General features: G+C 43.6%; 1 protein-coding gene across 1 annotated transcript; it reads right to left on the bottom strand.

Moving 5' to 3' along the window:
* Positions 1-19,683: 19,683 nt before the first annotated feature.
* Positions 19,684-21,131, bottom strand: LOC138400742 (protein FAM209-like). Its single transcript, XM_069495785.1, has 2 exons — positions 20,883-21,131; positions 19,684-19,947 (listed from the first exon to the last, which is right to left on the bottom strand). Exons 1-2 carry the CDS (start codon positions 21,129-21,131, stop codon positions 19,684-19,686), a joined length of 513 nt encoding a protein of 170 aa, XP_069351886.1.
* Positions 21,132-22,367: the final 1,236 nt, after the last annotated feature.

The raw sequence follows: 22,367 nt of genomic DNA, 5'->3' as shown, positions 1-22,367 counted from the left end.
AGATCTTTAACCATGCCATGGTAAGTCTTTTGTCATCTCTATGCAGTTATTGCTTTATTCTGATTCTTATTTAAAAGCATTGGCAATCGCCTATCCAAAATTGCTTTTTCTTCAAGGAAATTCATGGAAGAGTCTGAGAAGTACTCTTGAATACAGGTTCCTGATAATCTTAAGATCATACCATTCAACTGGGTAAGAATTCTATGGAATCCTATCAAGAAACTGGTTACTTTCATAAAACTGCTAACCCAACATCAAGCAGAACAAGAATTAATTAAATACTAGGGAAATGTTTTGGGGGATTTTCATGCTAAATCAGCCAGTACTGAAATTAGATAATGCAATTTGAATAGACTCCGTAAGACTGATCTAAGTCGAATTACCTATGATAACTTATTTAATAAACAGAGCTATGCACCTGAATTGGAAAAGAAAAATTGGTATTTAAAAGGTTGTAAATTTGATTTTAAGTGTGGAGTCATGGAAGGCCCAGACAACCACCCGGTTCTTCATTATTAAAAGTTCTGCACTCTATAACTCATCACGGAGTAGACAAAATGGTACAAATTATAATAAAAAAATTGGTGTGGTGAGTGTTCATAACCAATGTTTGGTTTGTCAAACCTATAATGGGGTATGAATATCTTCTTGTAATAGTCTCTGTTTTCTGTTTGTATAGAAACTTTTCATGCAGGAAATCCAATACTCTAACAGTAGCTAGATTTTATTCAAAAATGTCTTTATGGGGCATTTCTGGAGAAACAGAAGTACTTTTTCACTGGACAAGTTATAAAACAGTTAGATAAGGTATTGTAAACACAAAGATATGAAGCAAAGCTAACTGAATCAACTGGATTGCCTTGATCAAAGGTATTATGGATTGATGGCAATCAGATCCACTCCTACTGAAAAACAGATTGACCCCTTATGAAATAGTTACTGAAAGACCTATGTCCCTGATAATAAAACCTCATGTATCTCTTGCTTTCCTAAATGCTGATATGACTAAATACGGTAAAGCGTTAATGCATTATGCCAAAGTGTATTTTTACCAGGTAAAGGAAGCCTTCCATGATCCACCAACTGAGGATGACCAAAGTTATCACAATCTAGAACCTGGATATTGGGGCTTCTGAAAGCAACATCAGAGCAAGACTGCCCTTGAACCCTGTTGGAAAAGACCATATCAAATTCTCACCACCCACACTGTAGTTAAAGTTCCAGGCCTCAAACCTTCAGTCTACACCTCACAACTCAAAAGGGCCTCTGCAGACACTTGGAACTGTGTGCCTGTTGGAGACTTTAAGGTACAGCTGACCAGGAAAATGTCTCCCCAGAGGCAGATGGCATCCTAGGCATGGGTGGCTCTCCAAAGATCATGGGTCAAGATTTCACTGCCATAATGGAAGTCTTATTCTTTTTCTCTTCACTTCCTGCTGTCTTAATTCTTTCCTTTTTCCTACAGGAAAATTCATGGGACCATAATTTATGAATGGCTTTAGCTAAGGTTTATGCTTTAGCAAAAACCAAAGCAATCATTGGGTTTACAAAGACAAGTTAATTTCCACTAAGGAAAAATTCCAGTGAGGTTCTTGGGGACTCACTCTTGGTGGTCGTGGGGTACCAGTAATATGAAATTTGAGACTAATATGTAAATTGTAGCAACATCTTGGACTTTCTAGCCATCCAAACTTCCCAGAAATTCAGATGGGTAGAAGCTACTTTCTGAAAGCTGAATGGTAGGTAATACACATGTTCAACAAAAACACTTGAAAGAATATCATGCAACTTTAGATTTCATGTTGGCTCAAGTTGGAGCCTCATCTATGGTTTTGAACAAAACTGAATGTTATTTCTACTTTCCTTTGCTTTTGCTACTACAGAAAGCTTAATTAAAAAGGTGGCCCATACTACTATTTCTTTAGATACTGCTACCAAATACAACAAGAAAATTTATCAAGGAAAAGGAACACATGATGTACTTATGGGAGTAGCTAACAGTTGGTTTGCAGGCCTCCTAACTGGTAAATGGCAAGCTTGGGTTTTCCAGGGTTTTCTAATCTTTATGTTCTTTTAGTAGGTCTCCAGGTTACTACAACTTGTATTAGCAGGGCAACAACAAAAATGGATACCTTTTAAAATCAGGTGATTTTACAGCAAACTATGGTCCTTAATTGCCATCACATCCCAAACACACACCATGACCAAGTGGACTCAAATACTATTGCACTGTCTGTATTTCTGTATTGCCTGGACTTTGATTTGTTTGATTTGGACTGACCCAGTTCCTAGTGGCTCCTGTTAAGGAGCACACTTGGGTCTTCTGGTATAATCTTCCTGACAGTCATCAGCAGTGCACCACACACTCTCAAGTCTTACATGTACTCAACCATCCTCTGAATGCTGAACAGTCTCACTCAGACTAGATCAGCAAGAACATAAAGAATTATTCAACTGATGTGATACCGTGACTTGTGAATTCTACACTGAGACCAAGTCAGTCCATTTATCATGGTGACATACAGAGGTGTCAAGGTTAGGGTCAGTCTCTCAAAATTGAGAGGCTGACCAAAAGGAAAGAATTGTCAAATTAAACTAAATTTGGTCTGAGGTGACCTCTGTACTTGAGCCCTTACATAACAAACTGTAACCTAACTTAGTGTGTAAATTAACTGAAAGCCTAATTTAGGAGTATATCCGCGTTAACAAATAGCTAATGGTTTCAGCCAATCACAGAAGCTGAGCTTCAGTCAGCTGCAGGCAGCCAAATGTTTAAATTGTGTTTAAAGAAGGCAGATGCTGAGCTGTGTCCAATCGGGCTGTCTCTGTACTTCATTTCACTTTCCCTTGGTATCTGCAGGGGACTGGTTCCGGGACCCCACACGAATGCCAAAATCCTTGGATACTCAAGTTCCCTTATACAAAATGGTGTAGTATTTGCATATAACCTACACGCAGCCTCCTGTATACTTTAAATCATCTCTAGGTGACTCATAACACCTAACGCAATGCCTACACACCACTTCACTCACTTGGATTCAACACAGTACTCAGCACAGGGCAAATTCAAGTTTTGCTTTCTGGAATTTTGGAAACTTTTTTTCCCCAAATATTTCTGCTCTGTGGTTGATTAGATCCACAGATTCATAACCCACAGATACGGAGGGTCAACGGTACCTCATTTTCATTTTTTGTCCATAAATGCTTTGTGACCACACGTCAGGTCGGTTTCTCTGAACTCGCTCTGGGTCTGAGGGCTGCCCGATTTACAAATCCTTCTTTGCTCAATTAAACTCTGTTGAATTTAATTTGTCTAATGTTTTTCCTTTAACAATTCCATGCTCACGCCTAACCCACTCACCAGGAGGGAGATGGGTCTCCACCATAAATTGATCTCAGATTGATCAAGATTCACCTCCTTAAAGCATTTCCCAGAACAAAATCAGGGGTTTCTTAGGAAAGGGAAAGAAAAGAAATGGATACTGAATATGTAGCCTATACTATTATTGTATTGATAAAAATTGAAACAGTTTTTCTCACATTCTTATTTGTGTTTATCTCCATGAACATGAACTAATGACTATGGTTTATTTGTTTGCTGGTCTAATATTGCTCACTTATTTTCTAATGACCATGTGTCATTAATAACAAAAAGTTCTAAATATTATTTTAAAGAAGTTATGGCTAAAACTCCAAATTCCAAAATTAAAAAAAAAAGGCAGTGCTGTAAATTTTCAAAATTAATATAATGATTACTTCTTATATCTTTCTGGTTTTACCAGCACATATAAAAGTTCATTGGGAAAAAAAAAAAAAAGGCCAGGCAAGGTGGCTCACGCCTGTAATCCCAGCACTCCGGGAGGCAGAGGCAGGAGGACTGCCTGAGCTCAGGAGTTGGAGACCAGCCTGAGCAAGAGTGAGAGCCCATCTTAAAAAAAATTAATTAATTAAAAGTTGGTTGGGAGGTAACACCTGCATTTGAGGTGTCTGATGTGATAAACACAGGAGTATAAGTAGGTTTTACAACTCCCACTATTGGTACAAGAAACACTCTCCTAGGTCAGGAGCAAAATGGTTCAATGATTAGTAATCAAGTGAAAATGCCACCAAGGAAACTTGGCAGAAATCCAAGGTTACAGGGAGCAAAGACTGTAATTCCTCTTTTATTAAAAAACAAAATAAATAAAAGCCTAAGAGGCAACACTTTCCAAACGACTTACCCATAGGCCCTCCCAAGGAATCTTGGGTGACAAAGAGCCCCATATCATTTGCAAACCAGGTATGGTTTCTACCTAAGAAAAGTAAACCCAGAGAAGAATCTGGAGAGTGCCTGGGAACTAGAAAAACTGGTTCAAGCCTCTGTCTTGAATCTTCCTCCCCATTCAGGAGGACCCCCAGCCCAGCTTGATCTTTAGTGGCCCCCGGCAAGCAATAAATCCTTTGCTCTCAGTAAGACCAACTGTAAACTGTAATTAAGGGGAGGGGGGAGACAGATGTTAAGGAGCTTGTTGCAAATAGCTGAAAACAGCTTCATGTGGGACCAGGTTACAGGGAAGAGAAGAGACTGTCCTGGACCATCTCAGGACAGGGCCAACAGGATTCTTCAGCAGGTGGCTTAATTTATAGGTTTGCAAGATCTTGGGCCAGGAGAAATGATTTAGAAAATGCCCATTTTTCAGCCTGTCAGAGCTTAGACAACAGGGATGGGCTGGTAGAGAGTTGGACAGGGCTTTGCGGACACTTTTCCCATTGTTTCCCAAATTCAGAAGTGTCTTCCCTTGGCAAATGAGAATGTTTTGAGAACATTGGCCAAGGAAATAAATGTCTTTGGCAGAGCAGCTCTGGAAACACTGGTGGAAGGGGAGCAAAATGCATCCATTACAAATGGTGATAAGGGCGGGGTGTGGTGGCTCACCAGGCAGGAGGATTGCTTGAGGTCAGGAGTTCAAGACCAGCCTGAGCAAGAGCGAGACCCCTGTCTCTACTAAAAATAGAAAAAAAATCAGCCAGTCAACTAAAATTAGAAACAAAAATTTAGCTGGGTGTGGTGGCTCGTGCCTGTAGTCCCAGCTACTCAGGAGGCTGAGGCAGGAGGATCACTTGAGCCCAGGAGTTTGAGGCTGCTGTGAGCTAGGCTAACGCCACGGCACTCACTCTAGCCTAGGCAACAAAGTGAGACTTTGTCTCAAAAAAAAAAAAAAAAAAAAGAAATGGTGATAAGAAGAGAGGTGCGGTGGTACCTGCATGTAGTCTTAGCTACTCTCGAGGCTGAGGTGGGAGGATGGCTTGAGTCCAGGAGTTCAAGTCCAGCCTGGGCAACATAGTGAGACCGCGATCTCTTAAGAAAAAGAAAAGTCATAAGGAAGGGTATTTACTAATTTGAAAGATGTTCCTAGTATAGGACAGGGTTGGCAAACTTTTTCTGTAAAGAGCCAGATAGCACATAGTTTAGGCTTTGTAGTCCATATGGTCTCAGAAGCAGCCACAGACAACATGTAAACAATGTGGCTGCTGTCACTACAACAGAGTTGAGTACTTGTGACAGAGAACAGATGGCCCAGAGCACCTAAAATATTTACTATTTCTGGCTGATTACAGAAAAAGTGTGAGAAGCTCTGAGTATACCAACCAGGCGTATCACAAGCCAATGGAAGCAGCCTCCTTCAAGGAGCCCTCCCTTTCGTCCTCATCAAGATGAGAGAATCACCTCTCCTCAGAGATGGAAACCACAGGGGGTGAGCTACCCAAATGGACCAGGGATCCCTAGTAGGTGTTCTTTCCAAAGAAAAAGCCTCGATTTGGAGCCAGCAGACCACGGATCCTGAGCTAGTGACTTGCTCTCTCTGGGGCTTAGACCCTGAAGATACGGAGCACGTTGGCTCGCGCCTGCCGGCCGTGTCTAAGCTGCAAGCCTGTCCCCCTTGGCGATGGAAGAGCTTGTCTTGGCTTTGTGGCCTTTCCCGATCTGGCCTCACCTACCTCCTGAGCCTTAACCCCGCTGCTCCAGGCTTTCACTTTTCGTTCCCATGACGCAGTATTTGATGTTTCTCTTCCCACTCTGCATTCATTCTTCCTTGGACGCAGAACCACGTTTCCCCCTCTGCCAGTTCAAGTGTCTGCCCAGCTTGACTCACCCAGGCCACGGATTGGGCATGTGACCTATACCTAAGCCAATCAGCACTCTGCTTTACCTTAGCTGCTGTGATTGGTTCAGGAATGATCAGGTGATATACGAGGGCCAATAAGAGAGCATGAGACATTTGATGGGGAGGCCGAAGCAAAGATGTCACGTGGACTGGCCCCGGGAATCCTGGCAGCCATGTTGCAAACGCGGGAGGGGCCTGCCAGAGAGTGGCGTCCACTTAATAGAAACGGAGGCCGGTGGTGGAGAGAGAAACCAAGTCCTGAGGACCTGTGTCCTTGGCACCGTATCTGCCCCCAGTTCAACTTCTCGCTTATTTTAGCCAATTAAATCTTCATTCTGTTTAGCCCTGTTTGAGTTTACAACTAAGAGTCTTAACTGGTACCTTGTGCCTCCAGCTCTTGGCACATCTCAGTTCCTTCTGTCCATAATGCCTTTCCGGGTGCACCCGGCTTGTCCTGCTCATTCTCTAGGGCTGAGCCCGGTTGTCGGCCACTTCCTCAGGAAGATTTCCTGATGCCCCCCGTAGTCACCGTCAGTGTGTCTAGGTAGGGATAGCCCATTTACATCTTTGTGTCCTCCTAGCCTCGAGTAAGTGGCCACGGACATGGACTTTGGAGTCAGACACAAGTTCAAATGCTAGTACTGCTGCTAACCAGCGGTGAAAGCAACAAACTGCTCAGAGCCTCATTTTTTCATCTGTAAAACGGGGATAATAATAGCCACATCACAAAGGTATTTGGTAATTGTGCAAGATGCTCAAGACAGTGGAAGCTTTTTAGCTTTAAAAAAAAATTACCTTGGGTTCTTTGATTATAAGCAGAAACAGGCTTTGGTTAATTTAGGCCATAAAGGAATATATTTGGTAAGCTTAAAAAAAAAAAAAAATCAAAGGAGGCCTGGCATAGTGGCTCACACCTGTAATCTTAGCACTTTGGGAGGTTGAAGCGGGAGGATCACTTGAGGCCAGGAGTTTGAGACCAGCCTGAGCAAGAGCCGGTCTCTACCATGAATAGAAAAAATTTGGGCCGGGCGCGGTGGCTCACGCCTGTAATCCTAGCACTCTGGGAGGCCGAGGCGGGTGGATTGCTCAAGGTCAGGAGTTCGAGACCAGCCTGAGCGAGACCCCGTCTCTACTAAAAATAGAAAGACATTATATGGACACCTAAAAATCTATATAGAAAAAATTAGCCGGGCATAGTGGCGCATGCCTGTAGTCCCAGCTACTCGGGAGGCTGAGGCAGTAGGATCGCTTAAGCCGAGGAGTCTGAGGTTGCTGTGAGCTAAGCTGGCGCCACAGCACTCACTCTAGCCTGGGCAACAAAGTGAGACTCTGTCTCAACAAAAAAAAAAAAAAAAAAAAAAAGAAAAAATTTGCAGGGTGCAGTGTTGGGCTCCTGTAAGACCCAGCTACTTGGGAGGCGAGGCAGGAGGATCAATTAAACTCAGGAGTTTGAGGTTGCAGTGAACTATGGTGATGCCACTGCACTCTAGCCTGGGGGTGGGAGGGACGGCAGAGTGAGAACCTGTCAAAAAAAAAAAAAAGAAAAAAATCTAAGGTAAACTTTTCCAGTTGGCCTCTGGCAGGACGTTGGCCATGGCATCTCTGGATTTTAAAGTGCAAGACCAAGTGGGTTGGAATGAGCTGCCGATTTGGCCCCTCACTCCAGAGTCATATTTTGGGGGAGCATCTGACTGGCCACCCAGGGCACTCAGCCACCTCTGCTTGGGCTGGGCATAGTGTTCTGACTGATGGTACCAGGAAGGTGATATGCAGTGCAGGGGATGGAGAAGGGATGTGGAGAGGTGGTTCCCCAGAGGAAACTTGAGCTGCTTTTACAAAATGGAGTATGGACACTGGAGAGTGAGACCCTCAGATGTCACTGTGTTCCTCCTGCTACCGGCAGGCGGAGCCTCTCACTTGGTGTCCTGGAAGGCACAGGCTGTGTTTCCTCATCTTGGCCTTTCCAGAACCTAGCCAGGGCCTGGCTTCAAGAGCTACTTCATCAAAGTCTCACTTGTTTGCTTGTTTGTGTGTTAAATTTAAAATTTATTTTAAATTTCTATGAACATATGCAATATATACACACACATACATATTTATATATATTACATAAATGCATAAGTGTGACCATGTCATAATGATTTTGGATTTTTGGGGATGGTTTTCTTCTTTTCTCTTTTTGCTTAACTACTCTCTTCCCTTCTTCCCTCTTCCCCTATATTAGTTCCCTATGCCGACAAGGTAGCCTATGTTAATCTAAAGTTCCACACTGTTTCAAAATAAATAAATAAATATCAATGCTGTGTGTAGAAACTAAAAAATAAAATAAAATTCCACATTTTCTCTATAAACATAAAATCATATACAAACATATGTCCTTATGTGTACATTTTGCCTTTTTTTCATTGTTTTTCAAAACTGGGATTATATTATACATTCTTTCTTGCATTTTGCTTTCCTTATTTAATACTACTATGTGGAAATTGCTTGTTGACTGATAACCTAGTTCATTTTTCCTATCCTTGCAAAATATTCTAAGATGAAACATTCAATCATTTCCCTACTTACAGGATTGTGTACCTAGAAAATCCAAAATATATTCTTTATTTTTTAAAAACCCTAGAATAAATAAGAAAGTTTGGTTAGGTGGATGGGCTTAAGATAAATATACAAAATACAATAGTTTTCCTATGATCTATCAATAAACACCTAGGAATAGAAGAAAAAATAGTTCATTCAAAATATATAGACAGAAACTATGAAATACTTAGAAATAAACGTAATAAGAAAGTTGCAGGGCTTTATGAGGAAAATAATAAAATCTTACCGAATGACATGACATAAATAGGAACAAAGGAGGAGGCATATGTCCTTGAGTAAGACAAAGTCAGAAATCCCAAAATTATGATATAAATTGAATTAAATTCCAATTAAAATTGCAATAAAAATTTTTTTCTTGGCAGGGTTTCTTCTCCAACAGGGATCAGTAGAGACAGCAGGGTTAGGATGGCTGGAGGGAGGGAAGGTATCAAGAAAGATGAATGAGTTCCTTATCCCGCTCTGGGCTTGGCTGGAGGTCTAGGATCCCAGCAAGAGGGCGGAAGGCCTTAATCCCTGCGTTGGCGCAGACATTTGCTGCGGGCAGAGAGCGGGCTCCCGACTCCTCTTGTCATCAGGCCTTGGCTGAGGAGCAGCTGGGTGGTGACATCCGGCTCCCTTTGCCTGCCTCAGATTCTATTGTAAGTTCACGATGCTTTGCGGGTGAAAATGATGAGTACTTCAGCTGTTTATAGGATGGATTTTCCTGATTAGAAAAGTGTACAGATTCATTGTAGAAAATTTGGAAAAAGGCAGAACTATATAAATAAGAGAATAAACAAGAACGTAATCTTACCATCTGGAGAGAAGCATTGTTGTTAGGATACAAAGTAACTATTCTATACAGCCTATTTTGGGATCATCATCATCTTCCCTACAGGCTTTTTTTTTTTTTTTTTGGAGATAGAGTCTCACTCTGTTGCCCAGGCTAGAGTGCCGTGGCGTCAGCCTAACTCACAGCAACCTCAAACTCCTGGGCTCAAGTGATCTTCCTGCCTCAGGCTCCTGAGTAGCTGGGACTACAGGCTTGTGCCACCACGTCTGGCTAATTTTTTTTATTTTTTATTTTTTTTAGTTGTCCAGCTAATTTCTTTCTATTTTTAGTAGAGACGGGGTCTTGCTCTTGCTGTGACTGGTCTCAAACTCCTGACTTCAAGCAATCCTCCTGCCTTGGCCTCCCAGAGTGTTAGGATTACAGGCGTGAACCACCGTGCCCGGCCCCCTACAGGCATCAGTTAGCTAATGCTGTATAACAAATCCCCTCAAAGCTTAGTAACTTGAAAGAACAATAATTTTCTTTTTCTTTTTTTTTTTTTTTGAGACAGAGTCTCACTCTGTTGCCCAGGCTAGAGTGAGTGCCGTGGTGTCAGCCTAGCTCACAGCAACCTCAAACTCCTGAGCTCAAGCGATCCTCCTGTCTCAGCCTCCCAAGTAGCTGGGACTACAGGCATGCACCACCATGCCTGGCTAATTTTTTTCTATATATATTTAGCTGTCCATATAATTTCTTTCTATTTTTAGTAGAGATGAGGTCTCGCTCTTGCTCAGGCTGGTCTCGAACTCCTGAGCTCAAACGATCCGCCCACCTCGGCCTCCCAGAGTGCTAGGATTACAGGCGTGAGCCACCACGCCCGGCCAAGAACAATAATTTTCTAAAATTTATTTATTTAGACAGAGTTTCACTCTGTCATCTGGGCTAGAGTGCAGTGATGTGATCATAGTTCACTGCAACCTCAAACTCCTGGGGTCAAGCAATCCTCTTGCATCAGCCCCTGAGTAGCTGGGACTACAGGTTCGTGACACAATGCCTGGCTAATTTTTCTACTTGAATAGAGACAGGGTCTTGCTCTTGCTAAGGCTGGTCTCGAACTCCTGAGCTCAAGCGATCCTCCTGCTTTGGCCTCCCAGAGTGCTAGGATTACAGGTGTGAGCCACCTCACTCGGCCTTAAAATTTATTTTTTATTGAATATATTTAAGGTATACAACATGATGTTTTTATATCGATATACATAGTGAAATGGTTATTACAGTCGAGCAAATTAACATATCCATCTTGTCATATAGTTATCTCTTTTTGTCTGTGTAGTGAGAGCACCTAAAGTCTACCCTCTTATCAAATTTTCAGTATACAATATTATTAACTACTTTCATCCCTTCGTATCTGTGGTTCCAGGATCAAAATTCTTGGATTTTCAAGTCTCTTATACAGAATGGGGTAATATTATATCCTGCACACATTCTTGTACACACATTACTTGAAATCATCTCTAGATTACTTACAATACCTAATGCAATGTAAATACTGTGTGAATAGTTGTACTATTAATATATTATTTTAAAATTAGTAATATTTTTATTGTTGTACTATTATTTAAAAAAATTTTAAAGACATTTTTTATCTGAGGCTGGTTGAATTCTAGGATGCAAAACCCGTGGGCACGGAGGGCTGACTGTACGTGTTGTGTAAGCCATCCTGTCGGTGGCATTTTGTTATAGCAGCCCTAGCAGACTGAGACAACCTTCGTCAGATACATGATTTGCAAATATTTTCTCCCATTCTCTTAGTGTCTTTTGACTTTCTTTTAGTTTCCTTTGAAGCACAGAAGTTTTAAATTTTGATAAAGTCCAATGTATCTATTTTTTTCTTTGGTTACTTGTGCTTTTGGTTGCATTGCTTAGGAATAAGATAAAAAGGGGACATTTTATGAAAAAATTGCCCCAGACATTATGCAGTTTATTCGTGCAGCACAATTCCTGTCCTCAGGGAGCTAACACTCAGCTGACGCTCCCATGGGGTTTACTCTCGGTGGTTAAAAATGCTTTTGTCTTCCTCTCTGGCATTTTTCCAGGTTGCCGGGTAAAGGTCTTTCATGTTCTGATGAACCAGATGGCTCAATAAACAGCTTTGAATTTAAGTGGGATGAGTCATCACTTAAATGTACTTAGAAATTCTAAAATTAGTCCAGCGTAAGCCATTTCTGCTTTTTGTTTTCAGATGCTCTGACTGGCTGTGCCAGCAGTGTTCCCGACTGTAGAATAAACCCAAACACTGGCAGATGGTAGTTGTGCTACATGAAATGGAGATCAGCAAACCCTGCCCGATCTAGGGAAACATGTACCATATGTGTTTATAATAACGAAAAATTGAGGAGAACCTAGACATCCATCAGTAGGGAACTGGTTAAATTATTGTCCATCCAAACTAGAATCATAACAGCCAAAATGTATTGTGGGTAGAGAACTGAAAATGTCATCGAGGAAAAGCTTTTCCTCTACCCTCTTAGGTTCAGTACCCGGGGGCCTGCGAATTAAACTAACAAAAGACAAACAGGAGAAAAGGCATAGAATTTTTAGTAATGTTTACATGCATGTGAGTTCACAGAAAAGAAGTGAAACTCAAAGAAATGGTTAGACTCAGAGGCTTATATAGCATTTTAGCAAACAAGATAGGATCTGGGCTTCAAGCAATGAAAAGTTGTGGGAAAGTGATGAAGAAATGTATGGGAGAACTAATGGAAGATAAAGGCTAGTTTAAGGGGGTCTACCCCGTTATCCAGTTTCCCTCTCCAAACTCAATCCATGTTACCAATTTCTTTTGTACCCTTCCAGTAATATTTTAAGCATTTACAAGATATCTATCTATATATGTCACACTTGTGTATCTTTTTTCTCCTTCTTTTGAATACACAAGTGTAGCATACTAATCTCCACTTGGCTTCTTTTACTTGATAATATATCTTGGAATTTGTCCCATATTAAAACACAAAGAATTCTTCATTTTCTCTTGTCTTCTTTTTTCTTTTCCTCTTTTTTCTTCAGCAGTCCCAACGGTCCGAGAGGCTTCCGTTCTGTGGCTGCCTGGTCACAGTTCACTGAGGCTCTTCCCTACTGACCGACACGTGGGCTGCTCTTAGTAGTCTTTGGCTATCACAAATAATGCTGCAATGAGCAAGGGGTATCGCAAGACATTTGAAAGCCAGGACATAAATCAAAATTACCTATATGGATTCTAAAAAAGATAGAAAGTCTAACTAGAATAATTATTTTAAAATAAACAGAGACAGTTAAAAGAGAACGTCCCATCATTGTTCCAGATCCAAATGGTTCCAGAGGTCTCATCGGCCGACCTGTGGCGTTGGGGGATCCAGGCTGAGGATGGTGGAGGGAAGAATCTGGAGCCAAACCACTGGACTAACCAGCCCTGGAAACATCCTACCCCAATTTCCTGTTATATGACTTAAATGCTAATTTTCTGGATTTTCTGATACTTGCCCCCAGAGCATCCCAGCGGATGCAGAGGTCCACCTAATACAAACGTGGGGTGTATGTCGGGAGCTGATGGTGTTGGCATAATGTCCTAAAGTACAGGTGACACCCCCATTAAGGCCTGAAGGACAAATAAGAATTAAAACAGCCAGAGGGAGATGCAGGGAGCTCCTGCCTGGGGGAGCTGCTTCTACCTCTCCCTGACTTCCCTCCCTCGGCCCATACAATTCTTCTGAATCATTACTTTTTAATGCACGAGTGGGACACAAACTTTTAAAAAGTCTAATAGTTACAGACTTATTCCTATCTTAACATTAATTTCCATTGATTCTTATTTTCTATGTATGCTAGTGATACAGTTTTTTTCTTAAAGCAAATTTACCTACATTTTTTTAAAAAGTCAGTTGATTTAAGGAAACATATTGGGTTCATAACTGTACAGGTGGTACTTAGGGATGGCCTTCCTTTCACCAAAAGACCACCAGCAAGCTGGTGGATCAACCAAAGCTGCGCGTGGACTCACTGCAGCCAGGCAGGAACGACCTTGACAGCCTTAGCCTGCAGAGGGCGCTGTGAGGCAGGGATATTTACAGAGATTTAGGTCCCAGCTGGGTGATGTCAGGGGGCTTGCAAAGGATGGGGCTGGTCGGGACTGAGCAGAGCTCCTGACCCGGCAGCTCTGGGATGGGGGCCAGCCAGGGCGGTTCTGGAAGTGAGTCTTCCCTGGCAGGCGGTTAGTCCTGATACATCAAATGTTCAACTGATGCACCGTCTTATCTTCCAGGAACAGGAATTTCCCCGAGTTCTCAGCACAGATGGCAAAATTCCTAAGGTTTATTTGGCAATGACTGAAGTTTAGGAAACAGGGAGCAGGTCTCAGATATTCCCTGTGTCTCTTCCTCCAGGAAACCTTCCTCAGCCTTCTAGACCAGTCCGATGCCCGCCCCCCGCCCCGCCCCCTCTTTGGCTGCACCGTTCATGGTGGTAATTGCATGAATATTGGATTCCCGCCCAGGTCCATCGCTCTCATCTCACCTTCTCCCCGGACACTGGCTCCTCCGTCAGGCCAGGCTACTCCTGCCTCAGGGCCTTTGCACGTCTGTTCCTCCAGCCTTCCACACTGTCCTCCCAGATTGCCCCCGTGGCTTCCTTCCTCCCTCGGCCACTTCTCAGAGACCTGTCCCTGCCTACACTGTTTAAGGTTGCAAACTAACCACCCCACTCACCACACAGACACACATACACACACACACACTCACACACACACTGTTTCATTGCTTTGCCGTCCTCCATAGCACCCACACCCACCTGGCAGACTCTGCATCTGGCTCAGGTATTTGTTCACTCTCTCCCAAAGCAAAATGCAAGCTCTAACAACGTTAGTTAATAAAAATAATGTTATGATTACTGCTAGCATTACAAATGCTGTTATCAGTTATAAACACGTTATGACTACTATTACTTCAATTTACACAATTATTGTTTTGTCCCTGAAGCAAAATCTGGAAAGCGTGTGCTTGTTGTTCTGTGATGGGCTTTGCCTGCCACCTCGTGGCAATCTTTCGTAACTGCAAGCAGCACAAACAGCAGATCTAACATGGATGTTGCAGTCTGGAGAGGCCAGCCGGTATCCAGCCGCCCCTGCACACGAAACACCCTTATTGGCATCCCTTGTGAAAATGCAAACGCGCAACCCTTCTAGAGGGAAATTTGGCAATACCTAACGAAACTACACATGTACATACCTTTCTATTCAGCAACCTGTCTTCTAGGAATCAACCCTGAAGATACAGCTCCAAGAATACAAAAATAAATGTGCACAAGGTTATGCGTTGCACCATTATTTCTAATTTCAAACTATTGGAAACTGCCTGAACGTTCATACGTAAGAGCATGGTTGCCTCTGGAAAAAGAATGAGGAATACCTCTAGGAGCTGAGAAGGAGTAATTCATTACCAGGACATGCTGTTAAGTGAAAAAAAAAGCAAAGTAAAAAAAAAAAAAACAAAAAAAAACTATGGCATGCTATCCTTCATGTAAGAAAGGATATATAAGAAAACACTCAAATATCTCTGTGTGCAAAAAATATAGGAAGAATAAAACAAAAACCAAAGAAACTGGTTACCTATAGAGGCTGTGTAGGGGAGAGAGGGGGAAAAGGAAGGAAGGGGCAGGGAGAGGGAGGAGGAAAGAGAGATGCTTCTCTGGGTGCATCTTTTTCTAAATCTTTGACTCTGCCCATCGTGAGATTTTACATAAATTCACATGTTCAAACAGTAAACAGACAACTGAAACCAGCCAAGATGTAGAGAACCCCAAATGGAATACAAATGCTATTAAGCGGGCCTAACAAATGACAGATGGGTGACACCACCACATGGAGGGGGCGGGGAAGGAAAGAATCTGCCTGGGTCACTTCACAAGACCAGGAGCTGTGCACAAATGTGTGCGCTGGTCAGCAAGTGTGTTCCTGACGGGTGTGGGCTCGAGACTCTGGAGCGACTTTATGTGTGTGCTAGAACTGAACAAGTGAACGTGGATAATGAGAGCAGGGTTCCCGTTGCTGGGGAAAAAAGCTGTAAATGAGGGGGAGGAGAATGGCCAGCATGAAGCCTCAGATGTCTTTCTAGAAGGAGAGGGCTAGGACACAGTCGTGGTATTTAACAGATATGCACACAGAGGGATGCAGAACTGTAGGTGCATGGGGAGAGGGTTAACACACCCAGGCGTGTTTCCTAAGACAGGAGCAACAACAGCCGGGTGGCCAGGAGCACTAGAGACGAGGTCCTGGGTGTCTGTGCACCATTCTCCAAGCAAAGGAACCAGGGACCCCCCCGGGGGAGTGGCTGATTCCACAGAATAAACCAGATGAGCTTGGAACATCTTCAGTTGCCAGAAAGTAATGAATTGCTCAAAAGAGGATGGGCTTGTTCAAAGGACACAAGTGCCAACCTGAAGGAGCTCCTAATGGCCAAAGCTGAGAAAGTTTGAGCAAGAAGATAAACAACAGAAGTATCAGATTTAATAGAATAAATATCCCTGAGTCCATACTGAAATCAATCACTCACTCAATGGAGAAGCGACAACTCTTCCTTACAGTAGAATTTCAATCCATAAATGTAGAAGGAAAGAGGAAAATTGAAATCGCCATTAGGCAAACCCCAAACACCACTGAAATAATTGCTGCCGACAATGCCCACTGAGGCCTGCTCAGATTAGTGAGTGGAAGTTTGAGGAGGCAGGATTTGTATAATCTCAAAGTATCTGCCCTCACATATTTATTAACTACAAAGGGAAAGATAACCTTATAATGCAGAAACCCAGAAACACCACCTTAGTCCAGTGATTAAGGTTAATATCCAGGGTGATGGGCGCACACACGAGCCCTGATGACATGCACTGAGGACACTATGACACTTCTCTGGGATTCTTGCCACAAATGCAAAACCTCATTCCCAGCATGAGAAAACATCCTTCAAACTCAAATGAAGTGACATTCTACCAAATCACTGATCACTATTTTTTTTTTTTTTGAGACAGTGTCTCGCTCTGTTGATCCAGGTAGAGTGCCGCGACATCATCATAGCTCACTGCAACCTCCAACTCAAGGGCTCAAGCGATCCTCCTGCCCCAGCCTCCCAAGTACCTGGGACTACAGGTGCATGCCACCACACCCGGCTAATTTTTTCTATTTTTGGTAGAGATAGGGTCTCGATCTTGCTCAGGCTGCTCTCGAACTCCTGGCCTCAAGTGATCCTCACACCTCGGCCTCCCAGAGTGCTAGGATTACAGGCCAGCCTTTGATCACTATTCTTCATTCTACAGTTGATCCTTGAATAACACAGGTGTGAACTTGTGGGTCTACTTATTGCAGACTTTCTTCCTCCTCTGCTGCCCCTGAGACAGCGAGACTAACCCCTTCTCTTCCTCCTCAGCTGACTCAGCGTGAAGACCATGAGGATGAAGAGACCTTTATGATCCACTTCCACTTCATGAATAGTAAATACATTTTCTTTTCCTTATGATTTTCTTATGATATTAGTATGTGTTGACTGTTTATGCTATTGGTAAGGCTTCCGGCCAACAGCGGGGGAGTCCAAAGTTTACGTGGATTTTCAACTGCACAGGGGGCTAAGGGCGCCCCTAACTCCTGTGTTGTTCAACGGCCAGCTGTGCCAAATAACTGATCACTGTCAAAGTCATAAAAACAAGGAAAGACTGAGGACTGTCCCACATTAGAGGAGACCCAGGAGGAATAAGTCGATGCAGTGTGGGGTGCTGGGCTGGCTCTGGGACAGACAGAGGACATTAATGGAGTCAATTTCATTAATGAAGGAAATTCAAATCCCGTGGTTAACAGCACTGTACTGAGTGCCGGGTTTTCCTGTTTATGCTGTGGTTAGGTAGGACATCATCATTAGGGAAAGTCGGGTGACAGGCGCACAGGATATTGTTGCAACTTTTCTATAAGTCTGAAATGAGTCCAAAATAAAAGGCTTTTAAAAAATTTATATTGAGTGCCCCTTATACGCCAAGCCCTGTTCCAGATTCTGAGGATATGGCAGCAAACACGATGGACACATCCCTATAAAAGATAAGAAAACAAAACCATTTTTCCTGCTTTCACACGCACCGCACTCTACTCTGGTCACCGAATACATGTGGGGGATTTTCCTACACCCCAGGCAACTCCCCGGTGGACATCAGCTGGGTGTCATCTGATTCATTCTATTCTGACACTGTCTACCTGGGGACAGTGTCGGATCCCACAGGTGGAGGGCTCCGTTCCCAAGACCGCTCCCCGCTTCAGATGTCAATTACAAGCCCCAAGTCGACCCGAACTTCTGACCAACGGCTATAAATTGGGAGTTCCACGACCCCCTCCGCTGGTTTGATTAATTTGCTACAGCAGCTCACAGAACTCAGGGAAATACTTTATGCATTTTATTCATTTATTATAAAGATGTTACAAAGGACACAGATGAACAGCCAGACGGAAGAGAGACAGGGCAAGGCCTGAGGGAGGGCACGTGGTGCTCCCATGCCCTCTCTGGGCACACTGCCCTCCAGGAACCTGCGAGTTCAGCTGTCCCCCAACTCTCCAAACCCTGTCCTTCTGGGTTTTTATGGAGGCTTCGTTCTGTAGGCATGAGCCATTGGCCATTGGTGATCAACTCAACTTTTACCCAACTCAACTAATCACAGGGCCGGTTCCCCTGGCAACCAGCCCCCATCCCGAGGCTGTCAGGGAGCCCCCAGCCACCAGTCATTGCTTGGGAGATTCCAGGGGTTTTAGAAGTCATGTGCCAGGAAATGGGGGGGTGGGAACAAAGACTAAATATCCATTTCTTATTATGAATCACAATATCACAGTCCTTGTCTATGAGAAGGGATGAACAGGAAACACGTTAATAAAAAGCATAATGTCCCATAGCGATAGGTGCTACGAAGAAAATAAAATAAAGCAGGATCATGTGATAAGAGAGACAAGAGGGGCTCCTTTAGCTGGGTGGTCAGGGAGGGCCTCTCTGAGGAGCAACCGCTGAGTAAAGACCAGAATGACAGGCACAGAAGCCAGCAATGTGGTATCTGGAGGAAACCCCCTAGAGAGAGAGGCCATGTGCAAAGGCCCTGAGGCAGAAATGAGCTTGGCATGGTGCAGCTGGGAGGGGACAGATCCTGTAGACTATGCTCCAGCAGTGGGAAGGAACTTGTTGTGGCTGGAAGGGAGGTGACAAAGACTCAGGACTTCTCTGTCAGGAACACAGAAGTTCGGACTGAAGTGAAAATAAGGGAATTTCTGTGGTTTCCCACAGCTGACTTCCCTCTCTGGGCCTGCATAAGCACGTCTACAAAACCATCAGATTGGCCCAGGCGAAGGAAGCTGGGCCCAGGGTTTAGGAAGCCAGTTTTACAGCGTTGAGTAAACGTAGAGTTCCATCAGCCATACTACCATGCCAAAAATCTGTCCTGTTAATAAGTATTATAAAGAACATATCAACTGATCTGGGAGCCCCTGGTTAGCTCATCTGTATCCAAAACTCCAATGACACTGAAAGTATGAATTGTTCTTTTTCTTAATCCAACTATAGACACATGTAACTGCTAGTTTTGTAGAAGACAAAGTCAATGCATGGAATCCATATGACAGAATGAATAAAAATGACTTTTCTGGTGGTACGAAAATCAAATGATTCTAGAATATATCCCTCCTAATTGAATCATTTTATGATTTTAAACCTATAAAGTTGTCCTTTGTAATGTAATAAATCATAAAGATAAAAATCGGTTCCTTATCTTGCACAGATACTACAAAGAAGAAAACAAGAGTTTCTATGAAAATGATATGAGTATCTTATCCCAAATTTCCACAGCCTCATCAGCCTACAGGGCCCACTGCACCAAGGTCAAGAGTGTCGTCATGTGTCTCTCTCTGTGTGGCTTCCGATACACTTACCCCCCGCAGCTCCAGAGCGAGTGTGAAAGGCAAAACAAACAAGAACTGCTATGGCTACTGTCTCACATTCATCTTTTTCTTCTAGTTAAACAAACAAACAAACAAACAAGCAAGGTCTCATGAGGGAATTCTTTTTCTTCAGAATAGTTTTATTGGTTTGCATACTGTTTGCCAACACTCAAACTTTTTTCTCTCCTACTTTGACACAAATCCATTCAGTCAGAGTCTTCTTCTCCCCATACCTCATATATTGTAACATTATTGTATGGATCTCCGGGTACCTCTGAGCTTGGAAGCTTGAGGTGACTGCCAGTTGCCATGGCGACCTTAAGATTCCGCACCTTGGACATAAATTTCACAAGGTCAATCTCGAGTTGGGTTAAGGCATTGAACGCATACTCTTTGCTGGGGGAGGCATTTTGATTTTTCTTTAGTGGAGAGCGTAATGGACAGCCTCGAAGGGCAGGAGGATTCTGCTCCTGTCAAGAAAGATATTCAAGGTGAGTAATACCGTTGACTTTGCTGGTTTTGACACAGTTCCAAGAGAGCTGGGCTCATGTAAGAAAAGAAGGCTCTGGCATTGCTCTAGTCCAGGCATTGGCAAACTATGGCCAAATCTGGCCCACCATCTGTTATTGTAAATAAAGTTTTATTGGAACACGGCCATGCTTGTTCATCTGTGTATAGTCTATGGCTGTTTTCATCCTACAACAGCACAGTGGAGTAGTTACAACAAAGACCATATGGCTCACCAGGCTGAAAATCTTTACTATCTGGCCCTTTGCAGGAAAAGTTTGCCAACCCCTGCTCTAGTCAGTTTGGACACGGTATCATGAAGTGTTGGGTCTATCTAAGAGAGAACACACTGCAGTATTTCTCTCCCTGTCCCCTTCTACCTGAAAGAATTGTTTAGTCACTTTGGGGACCAGCTGTTACTACTTTACACCTTTACCCTTTAGTACAGGACTCATATTTCCTTGGGACAACAATACCATTTCCATTGAGTTCAAAAATTTGTAATAAGTCAAACACTAGGAAAATTTTAAAAATCAGGGGACAGGGAATCTGGCTCTGTGAATAATGTTGAAACCTTCTGAAACACAACATAAATTCTTGAATCTCTTCTCAACTTGCAAAAATTCATTTAACAGGAACAATTGTGAGCCAATAAGCAAAAAGTCATTTTCAACTGTTTGTCCCAACCTCTGTGGATTTAGGGGCTACTGTCTTCACTAAAGATATATCAGGAAGTGAATTTGCCAGCTTGCCCAGGACCATGAGGTAGGTACTTTCCATTCAAATTCATCACACTTAACAGTCCTGCCGAAACTGACTAGAACATCTGTTTCTCTGAGTCTGAGATTGCATCAATGCGGTGTACAAAAAACCTTACTTTTTTCTTCTTTATCCTTACCTTATTCTTCTCACTATCTCCTCGAAACTTCAGTATCACATAGAGCACAAGAACGAAAAAAAGCCACAGCCACTTGCTCCCAAGCCAGCCTTGGGCTTGCTCCGGTAGATTCTGCCTGATCCGAAAGTGCCCCCCGCAAGGCACTTTCCCCTGGGGTTCTTTGGCCTTATCTCTCAGGGGAGGAAACATGAAGGCGTAGCCACAGGAGAAGCACAGAGGCAGGAACAAGAACCATTTCAGCATCCGCATGGTGAGCAGAGGCAGGGGAGGAAGTCGCTCATGGTGGGTTTGCTTGTCCTCGCAACTGGGAGACAGGCACCCAGGGCTGGGACGTTGGTGATGTCACAGAGGGCCCTGAGCCAGAGGCCACCTGGCCATTGTGATGACTTCAGGGTGCAGGCTAATGAGGTTCACAGTGGTAGCCCGGGAGGAGGACTTAAAGGGAGATGGAGAAATTTCCAGCAGGCAACAAAAAAGAGAGGATGGGAAGCGGGGATGCCATCTCCTTGCCAGTACATTCTTTCCGGCCCCAGGGCTCTGTGGGGAGAGGATATCAGCTATTTCTGTTTTTCATTTGTTTGATCTGGACATTGTGGTGAGCAGCGCAGAGACACAATGTGCCCCCGTGGAGCTGAGAGCTGATTGGAAAAGAAAGATACTAAACCACAGGCTACAAGCTAAGAGCCCCCGATGTATTTTGTTTGGCTTATATTGTTTCTAAAAATAATTATTTGCCAGCTTTACATGCGAAGGGAACTTCATTTAAGAACTCCAGATTTCTGGCTTCCCTGCTGGTAGCACTGGGCCCACACTCCCACGGGGCCACCCTGCCGGAGCCAGGCAGGAGCTGCCCTCGGTGGCTGTGTTCTCTCCGCAGTCCCCAGCACTCCCTATCACCTCACACCGCCATTGACCTTACTGGGAGGGTGTAGTCCCTGGGTTAAGAGCATATTTTACTAAATTAAAATGTGATAAGAACAGAGAACTTTAGAGATGAGAACAAAAGGACTGCTCTAAATTAGGTTATGCAGGAAGACTTTCCAGAAAAAAGACATCTGGGTAGAGCTCGAGAGATGATTAGGAGGTGGCTGGGTGACATGGGGAGGGGGCTGACATCTGGGCCCGTGTGAAGACCCCAAGTAAGAAGGAACAGCCTGTTTGACAACAAAGCCCGATGCTGGGAATAACCTAGGACTCACCAGTATATCTGAAACCATCAGTTGTTAAGTGCCATGAAGCAGGAGATCCTGGTTAATGGAACACCAGGCTTGCACTCACTTGTTCCCCAGGGTCACCCGTAGAGCAACCTTGCTAAGGAAGGAGTTCAACTTTCTGTGGAGTCTAAAGGAATATTCACAGGTCTGCTGGGCACCCTCATCGTGCCTTAAACTGTGTTGAGCTCAGGGGAGCAACAAAGACATTCCAGAAGACTGTTCTGGAAAAGCAAAAGGGGCCCGGTGCTGCACAGATTCCCCTGCAGGAGCA

This window comes from Eulemur rufifrons, chromosome 20, assembly GCF_041146395.1.
Source record: "Eulemur rufifrons isolate Redbay chromosome 20, OSU_ERuf_1, whole genome shotgun sequence".
Lineage (NCBI taxonomy): Eukaryota > Metazoa > Chordata > Mammalia > Primates > Lemuridae > Eulemur > Eulemur rufifrons.
The sequence above is the reverse complement of the archived record's forward strand: the minus strand, read 5'-3'. Positions and strand labels throughout refer to the sequence as shown.